The sequence below is a fragment of the Fukomys damarensis genome, unplaced genomic scaffold (assembly GCF_012274545.1).
Source record: "Fukomys damarensis isolate Sample0158 unplaced genomic scaffold, DMR_v1.0_HiC HiC_scaffold_27, whole genome shotgun sequence".
Lineage (NCBI taxonomy): Eukaryota > Metazoa > Chordata > Mammalia > Rodentia > Bathyergidae > Fukomys > Fukomys damarensis.
The window spans coordinates 28,409,056-28,425,339 of NW_022900939.1; the positions used below are offsets into that span (position 1 = coordinate 28,409,056).

The 16,284-nt window shown below is 44.0% G+C and overlaps 1 protein-coding gene across 4 annotated transcripts in view; it reads right to left on the bottom strand.

The window, feature by feature from the left end:
- Positions 1-319: 319 nt before the first annotated feature.
- Positions 320-16,284, bottom strand: part of Syk (spleen associated tyrosine kinase) — a 77,650-nt gene continuing 61,685 nt past the window's right edge. For all 4 annotated transcript variants that reach the window (XM_010607603.3, XM_010607602.3, XM_010607604.3 and 1 more), the window contains 7 exons: positions 12,872-12,962; positions 11,534-11,711; positions 9,271-9,480; positions 8,027-8,216; positions 6,342-6,482; positions 5,271-5,383; positions 320-3,606 (listed from right to left, as the gene is read on the bottom strand). In XM_010607603.3, coding sequence (XP_010605905.1) covers positions 3,534-3,606; positions 5,271-5,383; positions 6,342-6,482; positions 8,027-8,216; positions 9,271-9,480; positions 11,534-11,711; positions 12,872-12,962 — 996 coding nt within the window. In that variant the 3' untranslated portion in view covers positions 320-3,533. The remainder of the gene's footprint in view (positions 3,607-5,270; positions 5,384-6,341; positions 6,483-8,026; positions 8,217-9,270; positions 9,481-11,533; positions 11,712-12,871; positions 12,963-16,284) is intronic.

Sequence of the window (16,284 nt, forward strand, 5' to 3'; positions counted from 1 at the left end):
CCCCTCCAAGGCTTGGCCCAGAGCGGGCAGGAGAGAAGGGAAACACAGAAGGCGGTGTCTCTGGGCAGAGGAGGGCCCCGCAATGATGGTTAAGTGTTAATTTGGAGTAAGGGTCAGCGGTGTGTGTGTGCTGATGCGACATATACATACTGGCTGCTTTGTGTGTGTTCAGTGTGTGTGGTGTATGTGTACAGTATTTTGGTGTATAATGTGTATATTTGTATGGACATGCCACATCTGTGGGTTTGTATATGTGTGCACGTGTCTCTGGGCATTTATACATGAGACTGCATGTGCATACATACATACGCATGTATGCTTGCATGTGTTTGTGCATACACTGTATGGATGTGCACTGTAGCTTTCATGTGGGACACGTGTTTGCAGGCACATATGTGATGGGTGTACACGATGCAGCATGTGCATGTGCGCACACATGTATGTGTGTGTACATGCTTGTGTGTACATGCATGTGATATCTCCTTTAGAATGGATTTGGAACCCTCTCCTTGTCTGCCCCGGTGCTCTTGGGATTCTCCAAAGAGAGGGAAAAGCTCGTACCCTCATGCCCACTTTGTGCCATCAGGGGTTTTCTTGGCCCTCTGTTAGGGTAGGATGTGGGCTTTCAGGTCCTTACTGGCAGAGCCACAGCCCAAGGACAGAGGTCACAGCCTTCCCTGTGACAGAGCAGGGCTCCCCGTGGTGGGCCTTCTCTGCCTGTGAGGCAGGAGCTTGGCTGGCTCCAAACATTCTGCTTATACCTGCTTTTATAACACGCCAGGGGACTCAGTATTTCACAGAACCTGTGCACAGAACACACTTGACAACACTGCTTCACACCGGGTGACGGAGTAACACATTCTAGTCTAATAACTTCCATGACAGTCACCACAAAGCTAATTTAAATTTTTTATTAAAAATCAGTCTGAGAAAATCTCTAGTGACAAAGTGTAGCTCTGAAATAAATGCAAAACATGCTGCATTGCTAACTGGTGGCAGGAGCTCTCAGGGAGGCTGTGAGGACTGACAACTTGGTGGCTACTTCTGGAAGTGGGAGTCCAGGAGGACAGATCAGGGCACCATGGGGTGGTGCCCACGTGAAGTCACTGTCCAGCAGATCAGAGTAGGGCTGGGCACTGGGGAGCAGGGCCAAGACATACTCAGATGCAAACACATGCCGTGACTGTAACCATAAATGCATGTGGTTTTGCCACAGACACATTTGGTCCTGCTGGTGGATGAGGGTTTGCTGCATTTGCAGACAGTGGGACACAGCAGGGTAGCTGGGCCAGCCCTCTCCACCCTGCTTGGGAAGGACCAGAAAGGAAGGCATTCAAATAAACCAGCTCCATGCAGAGAGGGTTGAGAATACCCTACAGTGTGGAAATCCAGCCCAGGACTGACACTCTAGGAGGACCTTGGAGGCCTTTCCCCAGACTTCCCAACTTAGCCCTTCTCACAGTGTAAGCCTTTCTTTTTGTGAGGCTGCCTGTCCCTCTGGCCCTGCTCTCGGACTCCAGGGCACAGCAGAGTGGGTCCTGAGGGACAGACAGCAGGGTTTTTGCACATAGGAGCCTGTCCTTCCCAGGGAAGAGGACAGAAGGACCTGTGGCCTGGCTGGACAGCTTGCTAGGAGGTAAGGCTCCTGCCATGTTCTAGACTCCTAGGAGGAAGGCTGCTGCTAAACAGGCTCGAAAAATCACACCAGAAAGAAGGCACGCAGGGGGCTCCAGCCACTCCATACCTGGCCCTTATTCCTGTGGGCAGTGGCATTTATTACAGACACATTCTGAGAGGAAGGGAGGCAGGCTTGCGAGCTGGGCATTGGGGCCTCCTCAGACATAGGGGCCACTGTCCCCAGTCAGCACATCCAACCCTTCCTTTCAGGATGCCAGATATATCAATGGCCTTAACGGCTGAGATTTTGCCACTAATGGTTACTTCAGGGATTCTACATGCATTCTTAGGATCTGCTCAATGAGCTCAGCACATGGGGACCCGCTCTGTAACAAAATGATTAAACTGTCAGCACAATTCCAAAAAGCATGAGCGGTTTCTTAAAATTCCATGAGCCAAGTTATGAGTGACTCACATCTTCTGGCTAAGCAAAGGTACTGACTGTCCTCTTTCTCCCACTTGCCTCCTCCACCCCTGTGGTCATAAGCATGCTGAAATGCCTTATGTGTGAAGATGGGATGAGCCCAAGCTTGATATGGCCACTGACTGAAGAACGATGGCTAAGTCACTCTAACTTTCAAGAGCCTCAGCAAAACGCCTATCGACGGGTGATGTTTTACATAAACAAACCCTGAGTCAAGGATTAGCTAATGGTAGGAGACCAGAAGGCAATTTTCAGGTCTTGCATCTTTAACCACAGATCACACTTGGCAAGGCCTGTGTCTCGAGGTGAGGTCAGAGTCTAGTTTTGTCCTGAACTGACGCTCTCTTTGGAACACCCTCTAGTCGGCTCTGTAAGAAGAGGACGAGATCGGAGTTGGCGCACTCTGTTTCTCCCTGTGTGATGCCCTTGCCATGTTTTGATGCAGGACAAAGGACTACCGCAGACACCACATCTTGATATGAACTTCCCAGCATTCTGAATCATGACAGGTAATTTTCTTTTCTTGTTATAAAAGGACCAGATGTTCAATTATAGTAACAGAAGATGGACGAACAGGGCATGCATCAGATTCCCAGGAAAGTGAAAATTCTGGCGGCACAGGAGGGGCAGCTGGCCTACCCACTCGGAGGGAGCAGAATCTCAGTCACTGGTCCCTGTATCAGCACACAAGCCCTCGCCCAGGCGGTCAGCAGGAGGGGCATTCTGTGGACAGAGCCAAGCTAGGCCACACACAAGCAGGGCTCAGTTCTCATCAGAGTGCTTCCTCTGTCTCATGATACAGAGCAAACACAGTTTCCAGGGTCCCCATCATCATCATCATCATCATCGTCATCGTCGTCATTATTATTATTTCATGAATTGGCTGCTCACAAAGAAATTGCACTGGTCAAGCTTAATATTTCCTTCTTTCTAAGTCTCACAGCACTTTTCTATCTGGTAGCTTCTCTGTGGCCAGGAATCCCTCTCATGGCCTTCGAAACTCTGTTCTGGCAGCAGCCTCTTCCTCCCCACCTTCCTTCCCTTCCTCCAGGTCGCAGTGGATGCTGAAAGCCTGTGCCAGCAGTGTGCTTGGTACCACCCAACCCCGCTTCCAGGCCTGTGGGCGCTTGGACCCTGAGGGTGGGACAGGCAGAAAGGAACTGGAAACTGATCCTAAGAATAATCTGTTATGAACACCATACGGACAATAAAAACAAAGGAATCCAGGAGGCCCATCAGTCCTGTTGCCCATTTGCTCCGGGGGCTGTGTTTGCTTCGCAGAGGATGAGTCCTAGGGCAGCAAGTGTCCAAGTGGGCCTGGTTCTCTCCTCTGACAGAGAGAGAAGGAAACCCTGAAAATCTGCACCACCCAAATGTGTTTTCCTGAGGTCGCTCATCTGGTCCAACACAACTGCAGACAGGACTGGAGCAATTAGTTAACCACGTCATAGTAGTAATTACGTAGGCGCAGTTCCACTGCTACAAAGTTAGGCCGCTTCTCCACCCTGGAAGGGGAACAGAGCTATCAGTCTTTGTCCTTGCGCTTGCGCAAAACTCTACAGAGGGAATTGGCAGGCACAGGTCCGCACCGCCCCCTGGTGTCATAAATGCTACAGGCCTCTGCAGCCCAGGACTAACCAGAAGGCAGTGAGAAATCAATGCAGAAGGGTGGAGGTGACTGGCTGCCCTCCCGGATGTTCACCAGAAATCTACAGCACCCAAATCTGTGTGTACCAGATCCCCACAGCATTCACGGCTACCTTGAAGGTGCTGAGGCTGTGCGCTTAAGTGCAGATCTTTTAACCCCAAGGTTGGGAGTTGGCCTCCTTGTGACACCAGGGAATAAAATATGTCTGGAGATACCTCGCAGGTCATTACGGTGCAGACACGGTTAATGTTGGACTCAGAATTTTCTTAAGAGCAGAAGCATGGACATAATTGTAACTCTCCCTTCCTACACTCCAGTTGATGGCTCTAGATTTATGAACATGGGCCACTGATTCGGGATCTTACTAAAACTGCCTATCACAATCAAGGCAGAGACCCAGACTTAATCACCACACAGAAAGGCTACTGTTGGCAAGTGAGACGCTGACATCAGTGAAATACGGGTTAAAGCTTTTCACAATCTGTGATCTCTAAACACACATGTACTGGCACCTTTGTTTTCCCTAATATGCACATACTTTACAGGTGAGCTGGACAGGGGTATGTAGGGGGGATTGGCCCGAGGACCAGGCGCACCTAAAATCCATGCATGCTTTCAAGTTCCTTCTATAAAATAAGGTGGTGTTGTTTGCATCACCAGATTACTCATAATGCTGAACTGCAATTTAAATACCACGGAAATAGTTCTGAGACTGTCTTATAGAGTGAATAATGACTAGGAGAAGTCTATACATGTCCAGTACAGTTCCAGTTCTTTTTAAATATTTTTACTCTACAGCTGGTGGACTGTCAATGCAGAATCTGCAGGTACTGAGTATCTTTTTCTTATTTTGCAAGACTTTAGGCTACTATGCAAACAGGTAAAGTCTTGCCAATGAGTGAAATAGAATTTGAGGTTAAACTGTATGCAACTATCCACATTCAACCATTCTGCCTTACAACAACTGCAATTTCATTTGGTTCAATTAAGATATTTGAAAAACAGTCACAGTTTATACCCAAGAGCCAAGCAGCCATCGCTGCTATTACAGCACAGTTATCTCTGTAGAACCAAAATGGGTAGTTTTGTCAGATGACATCAAAATATGTGGTTTCCCCTACAGCTTTCTAGGGATATGGCAGCTGATGCTGGGCAGCACCTCAGAGGTGGGGGACATTCCAGATGCTTAAGATGCCACCTGAGATTCTGTGACAACCTCCCACATGGCGGTCCCATAAGACTGTATCACCTGTTGACCCTGCCATCTTAGTCTGTAGGTATACTACAGGATGCCATCACAAAGACTAAATCACCAAACAATGCATTTTTTAGAACATGTCCCTGTCCTTAAGTGATATGACTGCATCGTAAAGCAGTCAATCTATCTCTGTTGTCGTTTATTTAGGAGAGGTCACCCTCCTGACACATACAGACACAGAATTTATGCTTCTTTGCAATGCCCAGGCATGCCACCTGCCTCCAGAGCTATCCTACAGGTTGCAGGAAGCGCTGGGTACTCACTCATATGTCCAGCACAGGTTCATCAGATCGTACATCTCTCGCGGACACCCGGGTGGGCAGCCCATCCGCTCCCCCTTCTCCAGCATGGTGGTAACTTCACTTCCTTTCATCCCCTAAAATAGGTAAAACGCCCAGAGGCCTTTAGAACATCACATCAGCCAACAGAATAAAATAACAAGCTTGCCTTAACATACAAAGGAGCACACACTGCACAATTTCAGTTATGCAGGTTAGCAAAACAGGAGCCCATCACTGGGGGTGCTGGGCTTCAGTGGGGCAGCAGAAGGGGGTTCTGAGGTCCGTGCTGTCTCCTCACTTGGGGGGCAGCTTCAAGCTACGCTTACTCAGCAGCACCCTTGATCTGTGCCCTTTTGGCTTATTTTTTAATTTGAAAAAAATCTTAGAAATGTAACTGGGCTATAATTCGGATGCTGTCAATAGTCATCATTTCAGTCTTAACTCTAATGAAGTCTTAACTCTATTTTATGCCTATCTGTATGTGTAATACACAATGAAAAAACACACTACAGTTAGTAAGTCTATTTTTCAGTTCAGTATAAACTGAGGTCAGACTGAATGCCCAATGTCAAAAGACTCAGAGAAGATGCCCAAATTTCATGATTTTCAGGTTCTTGTGCAGATAACGTGGTGCTTGTCCTAAAGACCACAGAGTTAAGAAAGTAAGCATGCTGTTAAGAATGGCTTACTCAGTTGACGTGGTGGGTGACCCTGCACATAATCGCACCACTTTGGGAGGCTGAGACAGAAAGTTCAAGCCCAGCATGGGTAACTCAGTGATTTGGTGAGACTCACAAAATTTTTAAAAAGAGCTGTAGGTATAGCTCAGTGTGAGGGGCCCTGGGTTCAATCCCCAGCACTGCAGAAAATAAAAGAAAAAGAAAAAGAAAGAAAAGAAGGAAGGGGAAGAAGAGGGAAAAGGGGAAGAAGGGGAAGATTGGGAAGAAAGAGAGGTAGAGTGGGAGGGGAAGAGAAGGGAACAGGAGGAAAAGGAGAAGGATGAGGAGAAGGAAGACAAGGAAAAGGAGGAGACGGAGAAGGGGTGGGGCTCACTCGATAGGGCTTCTGGCCATAGGAGAACGCTTCCCACATCAGCACACCGAAGCTCCAGACGTCGCTCTTGCTAGAGAAGCGGTAGTAATTGATGCACTCCGGGGCGTACCACTTCACAGGCCACTTTCCATGGGTCTGGGCCTGAGTGCAAAGCAGACGGGTGACGAGGAGATGAGGGTGAAGCATGAAGTCTGTGCACCCCTGCTCAGTAATAGCAGCTTTACCCCCAGTGGCTGAAGCACGGGAAAAACCCAAGTGGCCGTCAGCAGATGAGGGGACCAACAAAGTGTAGTGTACATGACAGTGGAAAGGAAGGAGAGGCCAGGGAGTGGGTGTACACTCCTACAGGGAGGAAACTTGTGGGCTTTATGCTACATGCAATAAGTTAGTCACCAAGTAAGTTAGGGCCAGCACTGTGCGATCCCACTCAGTGAGCTGCCTGGAGCAGCTGTGTTCACGAGCAGAAAGCGGGCAGTGGCCCACAGCAGCCTGCTAGGGGAGAGCAGCGGGAAACTGAGTTTACATGGAGAGAGTTTTGTCTTCCCAAGATGCAAAGCATCCTGCAGTCAGGCTGTAGGACAACGTAAGCATACTTAACACTACTAAACTGCGTTGATGATTATGATGAATTTTATGTTATGTGTATTTTACCACCATTTTAGAAAAGAATAAGATCACAACTCAGACAATGCTGTGTGAATGTGCATGTGTGTGTGTGTGTGTGTGTGTGTGTGTGTGTGTGTGTGTATTGGGAATGAATTTTTTAAATGCTATTTAAATCTCAAGTTGGAGACACCAATTTTGGTATTTAAATATGCACTTTTAAGATTCAAGACAAACTGCTTGCATTCTTTGGTTGTTTTCCTTTGCTCTTACTCCAGCTGCTCACAGTTTCCTGGGGCAGAAGATGGTGTGGAAGAGTCAAGCCTGGGTGTTCTGTCCTGGTTATGTGCTAGGAAATTCCCAAGCTGTTCAAAAGCACATTTAACAACTACTGAATATTTGTCTAGAGTTTTAGGCCAGTGCTATTTATTTTAGCAAAGACTATTTTCTTGTATCATTTAAAAATAATATTAGATGTCTTTTAAATTTTCTAAATTCCCAATTTAAGAAATTCAGGGATAATAAAGAGATCAAAACTGCACACAGCAAAACCCCTTCTTTGGAGTCTGAGATCCAGGGTGCTGCCCTTTTCAGCCTTGTTAGTTCTTGCTGATGCCACCCTTCAGCCTAGGTGACTCTGGGCCAATTCCATTGAAAATTGATTTCACTTCACTGCTGGGGGTCAGAAGCAGCAGTCCAGGGACATCACTCTGGAGGAGAGGTCACCTTCGCATTACTTCTCAAAGTGATGCAGTTGACTACTTTCTCAGCCACGTGATGCAGCATCTTTACACTTTTATTTCAAACGCTGGGAACAATATAATCGTGTACACCAATTCAAGTTTATTTTGAATTTTAAACTGTTAAGAAGGTAAACTTTGAACACATTCCAAATATGCAGAAAAGTTAGTCTCTCTCCATTGCCATCACCAACCAGCCCCTGCTGGCTTACCCGAACTTTTCTTGTGTGTACTACTAGTAAAACTGCTTTTTATCCTACCATAATAGAATAAAGAGAATACACATCTGTTTTTCAAGTTTTCACAACCTGGTGCTCTGAGCATTAGCTGTGTTGTTCCTACCTTGTAGTAGTTTTCATCAGCACCAAGTGCTTTGGAAAGCCCAAAATCGCTGATCTTGGCATAATGTTGTGTGACTAGCAATACGTTTCTTGCAGCCAGATCTCTGTGCACAAAATTGCACTCCTCCAGATATTTCATCCCCATGGAAACCTGATGAACCAGCTCTATGATGTTCTTATCTTTGACATGCCTGAAAGTCACAAGGGTGTCATCAGTCTCAGTAGACAGTGGTCCATTTCAGAATGAGAAGCCACATGATTCATGCTCTTGGAATTGGCTCATTCCCTGTTCTTAAACAACTAGAGTCGTGAGTGGTGACAAACCACCTGTTAACCTATAGCCAGTCCAAACTAAACATCATCCTCCTGGCATTCAATAGGTTTTGTTTTCAATGGATGCTTTGAATCAAATGAAAACCAGTATAACAGGGTTGCCAACCCTGAATCTTTGTTTTAATATTGAACTGGTAGTGTAGCCCATGCTGAGTCCCAGTTTCTTACTTGTGAAGGAGGGATAGCAATGCTTCCCTTCCATGGAGACTAAAGCAACAATCTAAATAAAGAACAAACATAAGGTAGCTAATGGGGTGATCTGATGATCACTGATGCTGTTTATCTGTTTCTTTTTTATACAAATCTTTTTGGTTTTTGTCTTCTACTCCAAGTAACCACTTTGAAGTGTGAAAACTATTGCTACTCTCTTATTATTTGGCTATGAAATTTTATTTTATTTTTTCATAAAATCAAAACAATTAAAGAGGGAAAAAACCCCAATAGCTTCCAATGAGTACAGGGGGATCACCCTGCTCATAGATGTTAACAGTTAACAGCATTTGACATTTTCCAAAGTAATTGCCCGTGAGAACTCTGAGGTCAGACAATGGAAGACACAACCGTGATCCCTCAAAACATGATGGCTTTAAACGTCTACTCCAAGAAAGTAAGGAAGGCCTAGTGCAAACAGATGCTCCAGGCAGGTAATCTCAGACTGATCCCATCACGGGAGCAACAGAGTGAGCCCAGGAGGAGAATGAAGATAAAATTACTGGGTTAGAGATTTTTTTTTTCTAAGCACCAAGAGCTGCTCTGCCCTTTTCATTTCTCTCTCCTGGTCCCTGAGTGAGGACTGAAGTGGTCAAGTATGAAAGGTTACAGGTTTCACATAGAAATCAGGCTGCAGGGCATCGGAAGGTGGCCCTGTCCCTCACTGCACAGCTTCTGTGCCCTCTGGGTACTTGATGGCACCTGTTCTGCTGTAAATACTTGTTGAGTGAACCAAGCTCAGCCATCTCCATAACCAACATCCAGGACTCGGCTTCACAAATCCCAATCATGCGCACGATGTAGGGGTTGTCTAGCTGCTGCATGACATTTGCTTCTGCTAATAATTCTTCCTTCAGAGCTGGGTCATTGGCCTCGTTCTTCAATATTTTTACAGCTACTGTTTTCAAGCCTCTGCAAAAGAAAAAGGCTAACCCTTAGAAAAATATTTCCTGTGAAATATAACTGCTGTACAGAAACGTTGCTGTGGAAATGTACCACAGCATGGACATGGAGATGCATCTTAGGAAGCTATGGGATAAATTACCGTCTCCAACCATCCTTTCTTAGGTTACAAGAAAATACACCCACTACTTATAACTAACCGTAAGACCAGCGCTGAAGAATGCCCCACACCAAGCTAAACCCTTACACTGTAAAATACACAGATTCCTGTGACATTCTGTGATTTATCATCTAGGTTATGTGTAGGCATATTCACATAAATACCATGCAAGAGAAAAAACATATGATAATCTCAGCAGAACATATATTCAATCAAATTCAGCATACATTCGTGACTTTAAAAATCACTCAGAAATGTAGGCAAAAAAGGGACATTTCTTTAGTCTGACAATGAACAGCTGTAAACCTGTAGCTAACATCATAGCTGATGGCGAAATAATGCAGGTTTTGTCCTTGCTGTCAGGCATGAGGCTACTGACACTTATACTAAACATGGCTTTGCAATACCTAGCTGTGAAATAAAAAAAAGCAAAGAAAAGCACACGAAAGTAAAAGGATTGGACAAGATGAAACAAAACTGTCATTATTCACAAATGACCCACTTCAGAGAATACCTAAATTATAATAAATAACCAACAAATTCAGTACCATTGCTGGTTATCAGATCCACATGCAAAATCAGTCATAGTTCCATATGTAAATGGTGTCAGAGACGAAGAAATAAAATGTTTAAAATGACTCCCTATATACTAACATCCAAAGGACATATCTAACAGAAGTTGTTTAAGACCTCTACACAGAAAACTAAACAAGTCAGAAGAGAAACTAGGAGTCAGTAAAGAAGAATTAAGTGTGTGGAGGGTGGGCTATGTTTATGGACCTAATATAGTAAAGACATTATTTTATCCTTAGCCTCTTCTGTCCCCAAACTCTGTAGTTAAAATTGTCTATCAATAATTTTGTATATTTTAATTCACATATTTAAGCAAGGAATTTGAATATGATGAACAAACCGAGAAAACAATGCCTAAGTACATAATAATGTTTTTTAATAAAAATATGATATACATACATATATTAAAAATTAGCATTATAGCCAGTGTAGTGTGCGTGTATATATATGCAGGGGATAGCTTTGGAAGCAAGAGTTTTGTGTATACTTTGGTCTATAGACATTTCTTTTCCTTTCTTGTGGTGCTGGGGCTTGAACCCAGGGCTTCATGTATGCTAGAAGAGCACTGTACCACTAAGTTACACCCATGGTCCTCAGCAATACTTTTGACCTTTGAATCATGCAAGTTACCTTCTTAAGTAAAATCTTTTCAAGAAAAATTCTCTGAATTTCAATAGCATGAAACAATTAACCCACTCGTATTCACATCGGTATCATGCTTGTTCAAAGAAAAGATTATCACAAAGGAATTCAGAAACCTTTTTAATAAACATTCTATATGGATGCTTTTTAAATACTAGATGAAACATGAAGTCATTTTGGTAATGTAGTAATTTTAACTATTGTATAATACACGTTATTTGAAATTATGTCAGAAAGCAAAAAAAAATATTTTAATGGTTTGAAATCAAGAACTTTCTTGGTAAGAAAGATGAAACAGTAATCAAAGAAAATAAATAGGAACATAATACTTGTTACTTAATGATTTCATTTCAATGAAATGGTGTATGTGTGCATATAAGTGCCTTACAAAGAAACAAAAAATTACTAAGATTAGTTAAGAGTAGCTGTGTTTGGGTAGTGAATATGTTGTTCTTATATAAGGCAGATTTAGGAAAACTAAAATACTTATCTGCAGTTAGTATAATAGTAGAAGCTTTCAGTATAAGTGTACCAGGAATAAACAAAAATTATGCTAATAAAATGTGATTTACTCACGTTAGGTTAAATGTGTTTGGCATTAAATGAACATTATAGGTGTGTTCTTAGACATTTCTAGAATGTAACTCATGTGAGCATCAGAGCAGCACGAGGGAGCACCCCACTTACTTCTTCATTTGGTAGAAGCCCTTCTTCACAGTCCCAAAGTTCCCAGAGCCCAGTTCATTTTCTTCCAGGGTCAGCAGGCTTCGGTCCAGGTAGACCTCTTTGGGCCTGATCTCTTCTGGGTCTGCATAGGGGCTCTCATACACTTCGGTATCCATGGGCAGGGGCTCTCTCTGGGTGCCTACAATGCAGCCAGGAAACACAACGCTGGGGCTGGTCCTTAGTAAAGACTCAGCTGACTCCCACTCCAGCCCTCCTATGGTCACATGACCATTTGGTCATGTCGAGCAATTGGGGTCCAGCTGAGAGCTGGAGGCAGGGTTGGGAGGCATCATGGAAAGGTCATCTAGAGTTGCTAACAGTACCCTGGGCCCTCCCATTGGGCTGAGGTGGCTTTACCTAGGTCTAAAAACACTCTGATACCCTTCCTATTGAAAGGTGAGGTCTCTGTCACCTTTCCTAGGTGGGTTTTGTAACAGTGTCAACCAACAGTACATCACGAGCCATGCGTGTACATGACTTCCGACTTCCAGGGTGAAGCAATAAACAACTACGCAATGTCTGCCTCAGAAATTTTGTTCCTGGCATCTTGGGGAACCCTGGTTGTTGTTCATAGCCCAGAGGCTGCCATGTTGGGAGAATCCCCTACAGCCACTCAAAGAGACCCAACAGAGGGCTCTGGAACCAACTGGAGACAGAGAGAGGACTTACCACCACCTCTGCCCCTTTGGCTCCAGTTGTAATCTGACAACTGACCTTGACCTGTGTCCAAATCCCTGACACACAGGAGTTAACTAAATGAGAAATACCACAACAGTTGTAAGCCACTGTTTTGGGGTGCTTTGTAGCAATAAACAGATTCCAAATTCATGAGTAAAAATGAACTTGGGGACACTTACAGAACCCAAAGTTCCCATTTCTGGGAACAAGTCATCACAAATGCACTTCAGAGAGTCAGACCAGTTCTCTACACACATGGGGAATTTTACCAGCTCAGCCATTCCTTCAGTTGCCAACTATGCTTCCTGCTAACGAATGGAGACCAATGGCTTTCCGAGAACATGAACTTCATAGAAATTCAACTGAGGGTAGGTGGGAAATCGCTAGAGATGCAAAATTCTGTAGAAGCAACATGAATGTTGCCATTCTTGCCAATTTGTTGGAAGGGTCCTTTACTGTAAAGACCATTCATTCAATAGGACTGCCCCATTCATAGACACATGCCACTGGACAGTAACATTTTCACTGCAGGCCATCACACACAGTAGGGTGCATCTGTGCACTAACTTTATAGGCTTAGAGATGACCATGAGAATGTGGCGAGTTAAAGTGTGTTCTCACCTCTCTCTGGAGCCCAGGACCCTCCTCGTTCTGGCTCATAAGGATTGAAAGATACCGTACTCTCTGGCCGGCTCCCTGGGAGTGGAGGAGTCTGAAGTACATGAATGACAGCACATCATTTTTTTCTTCATTGATGCAGTACAGGGTGCATCTGAGTAATTATAATTTATTTTCAAGTATCACAATTTAAATTAGGCAAGGAAGACAAAGGGAAGAATTAGGGAGAAAGAGGAAGAAAAAATAACGGGTTATCTCATTCTTGGAGGAGCAGTTTGGGTCCTGGGGTGCCCACTAGGGCCTCAGAGGGTGCTGTGAGTTAACCCACTCTCCCTGTCCAAACAAAGTTCCAGGCCTGCTTAGGTACTGGCTGGCATCCTATAAGCCTGCCACAGATACGCAGGGCCTTCATGTTCCCCTTGGGTTCATTTTCCTCCCTTAATACTATGTCTCTGATCTTATTTTACGTGAAAGTTACTTCAGAGGGGAAATTAAATTTCCACCACCTGCTCCTCTTTCTGGACCCCAAAGCATATGTGAGAATCCCATACTAGCCCGAAGTGTCCACCTGTGTCTTCATCTTCAGTGCAGATATAATATTTGGGTCGATGCTAGAGGATAGTTCTGATCAGTCCTGATGAAGCCCGGCTGCCCTAGCCCCAGCCTCAGCCTTGCTTCTGCCACTACTATTACGAGTGATAACAGTTATCAAAGACAATGGGGAATGCTTTGCTTACCTGAAGGAAGGTAATCCTTCTGGTCACAGCAGGTGAGAGAAGCACATAGAAGGCGCAGCTTTGCTGGCCACTACTCTATTATATACTTAATTAATATCAATTTGCATCATAAAATAATTGGGAAAATCTACTCCTTGTATTCCTACGGACTTTCTCTTCTGAGCATCCCGAGTTGAGTTTTCCTGACTCATCTCCACCTCCAAATGGAATGAGGTGATTGCTACTTAGTTTACAGGAAAACCGGATCACGATTCAAACCCTCTTTTTCGTTTGTTTGCTTGGTTATTTGTTTGGTTTGGTTTTGAAGTGAGTTGGGTAGCAACTTTATACATCCATTTTCCTTATCAGTGCCCAAACACTGGCTACAAAAATGAGATAACACCATATTTTGGAGACATTTAAAGAAACAGACGTCAAGCTTTACATTACATAGTCATTTACATAACAGAACACACTAAATCCTCAGGTGCAGCTGCCTTACTGATGTTACAAGCTCACAAAACAAAGTACAACAAAGGAGTTATTGCCACTGCCACTAGTACTTGGCCACGAGTCTCCAGACATCCTGACTTCTCTCTCTCACATGGAGGATAGCATTGCCTATGAGGATGAATGCTCTTTTGGTGAGGGTAAAGGGTTCCTGTTCTTACACATCAAAGGGATACTGTTAGATCCACTTTCTCATGGACTAGCCCAGCAATCTTCTGAACTGTTTAATAGAGGTTACTATGATATACATCAAGAATGACAATACAATAGAAATTCCAGCATGATTGGGCCTTAATTTCACTACATTCCATGCCCACTATCAGAGGTGCTTAATAAAAATGTGTTGGACAAAAAATAAAAATGTGTTGGATGATGGACGGATGGATAAAAACAATCCCTTCTCGTAACCGGGACATGTGAAGTGCTAATATAATTTAACAGAGTTACCTCTCAAACCTTTACATTCATAGAGGAGAATAGGTACTGATAATTTCAAATGGTAATCTACCTCTGTTAGACCTTTGCCTATTTCAAGACTATTTGATGTGATTTGGTCTAACTTGTACTTTGTAGCACACTGGCCCTGTCTTAGGAGACCTCTCCTAGCAGAAATGAGGTGATTCCCAAGGGTTTCTAGCCTCCCCATCCCCTCAGTTGCCTCCTGCAGTCACACTCTTGGCTGACAATAGCTTTTTAAAGGAATCTTTTCAACTCCTGACTTTTCCGTTGGCAGAAAAGCTCTGAGATCTCAGGACAAAATCTGACAGACACGGAGCTAAAGGATGCCCGGGGATGAGCGACCACAGACAAGGAGAGGGGACCCCCTGCTCTCCGCCCACTTAGGGTAGCATACGGGGCTGCAGCCTTCTAGAATGTTCTCCAGAGTAAGAGAAATTCAAAAGGCACGTTATGATTAAACAAGAATGCAATTACCTAACCTAGGAATCTTGTTGGGAAAATTTTTTTTAAACAGGTGGGTCTATTTTTTTAAAACGCCAGGGCCAGGGATTTAGTTCAGTGGTTCCGGCTCCTGCCTCAAAAGTGCAAGGGCCCGAGTTCAATTCCCAGTACCACACACACACACACACACAAATAGATAAATTAGTAAAAGTTTAAAAAACGCCAAAGACAATACAAATGTATCAAGGGTAACAAATAGTAATGATGGACCCAGCGATTCTAAACTCTTGGACAGAAGTAATTCATATTCTTATTGGCCGTGTGTTCACTCCTTAACAACCCCGGGATCTTTGGAGATTTGGGCTCTATATTTTCAACTGAGGTGGTTCAGGGCTTTATTTGCATGCCAGTCAACTCAGACCACTGTGCCATGAGAAGGAACCTTTGTGGTACAATTACAGAGAGCCCTATGGCCCTAATTAACACATCCGGGTGCTTTGGCTCCCAGCCCGCTTTCCTTTCTGGAGGCTGATGGAATCAAAACCAAAGATGGTGCCCCCTGTGGGAGAATGCATGCTCTGCAGCAAAGAGCAGCAGTAACCTCTGAGAAGATACACACGCAAATATCATCTTCCAAAAGACTGATGAACAGGCCATTTAGTAGAGCCACAACAACCACCAAAGCCTCCAGAAGCAAGTGCTAAGTTGTAAAACAGAATTTGAAGACTTTGCAAAGAATGAGCAAAAGGGTTTAATGATAACCTATGAAAGTATGGCATATTATCTAAAGTTTAATGAAACAAATTTAGTGAAAAATATATTCCTGGTACAATACACATTACTATTACTTGTGATTATTCTTTTTGCTTTGTATTTGATGATCTGATTCTGCCCCACTTGGTAGTGTCTCCTTTTCCATACCGAGAACAACGGATAAATGAAATGTCTGTCAACTGTTCTCCTCCCGCCTCACTTACAACTGCCGGACACCACTAGATGGCATCAGCTTTATAGCTTTCTACTTTTCAGAGCTCAATTCAAGTAAGGACATCCATCCATAATACTAATTTTAAAATCACATTTGATTATAAATTATGATGTCTCACCTTTCATTATTTAGACCAAACTGAACATATGAAATGTACTTGACCAGTATTTTTAAATGCTTACTTTTTTAAGAACTGGGAATTCAGGGGCCGGGGATTTGGCTCAGTGACTCCACTGCCTGCTTTGCAAGCACAAGGGCCCAAGTTCAATCCCCAGTACCAAAAAAAAAAAAAAAAAAAAAAA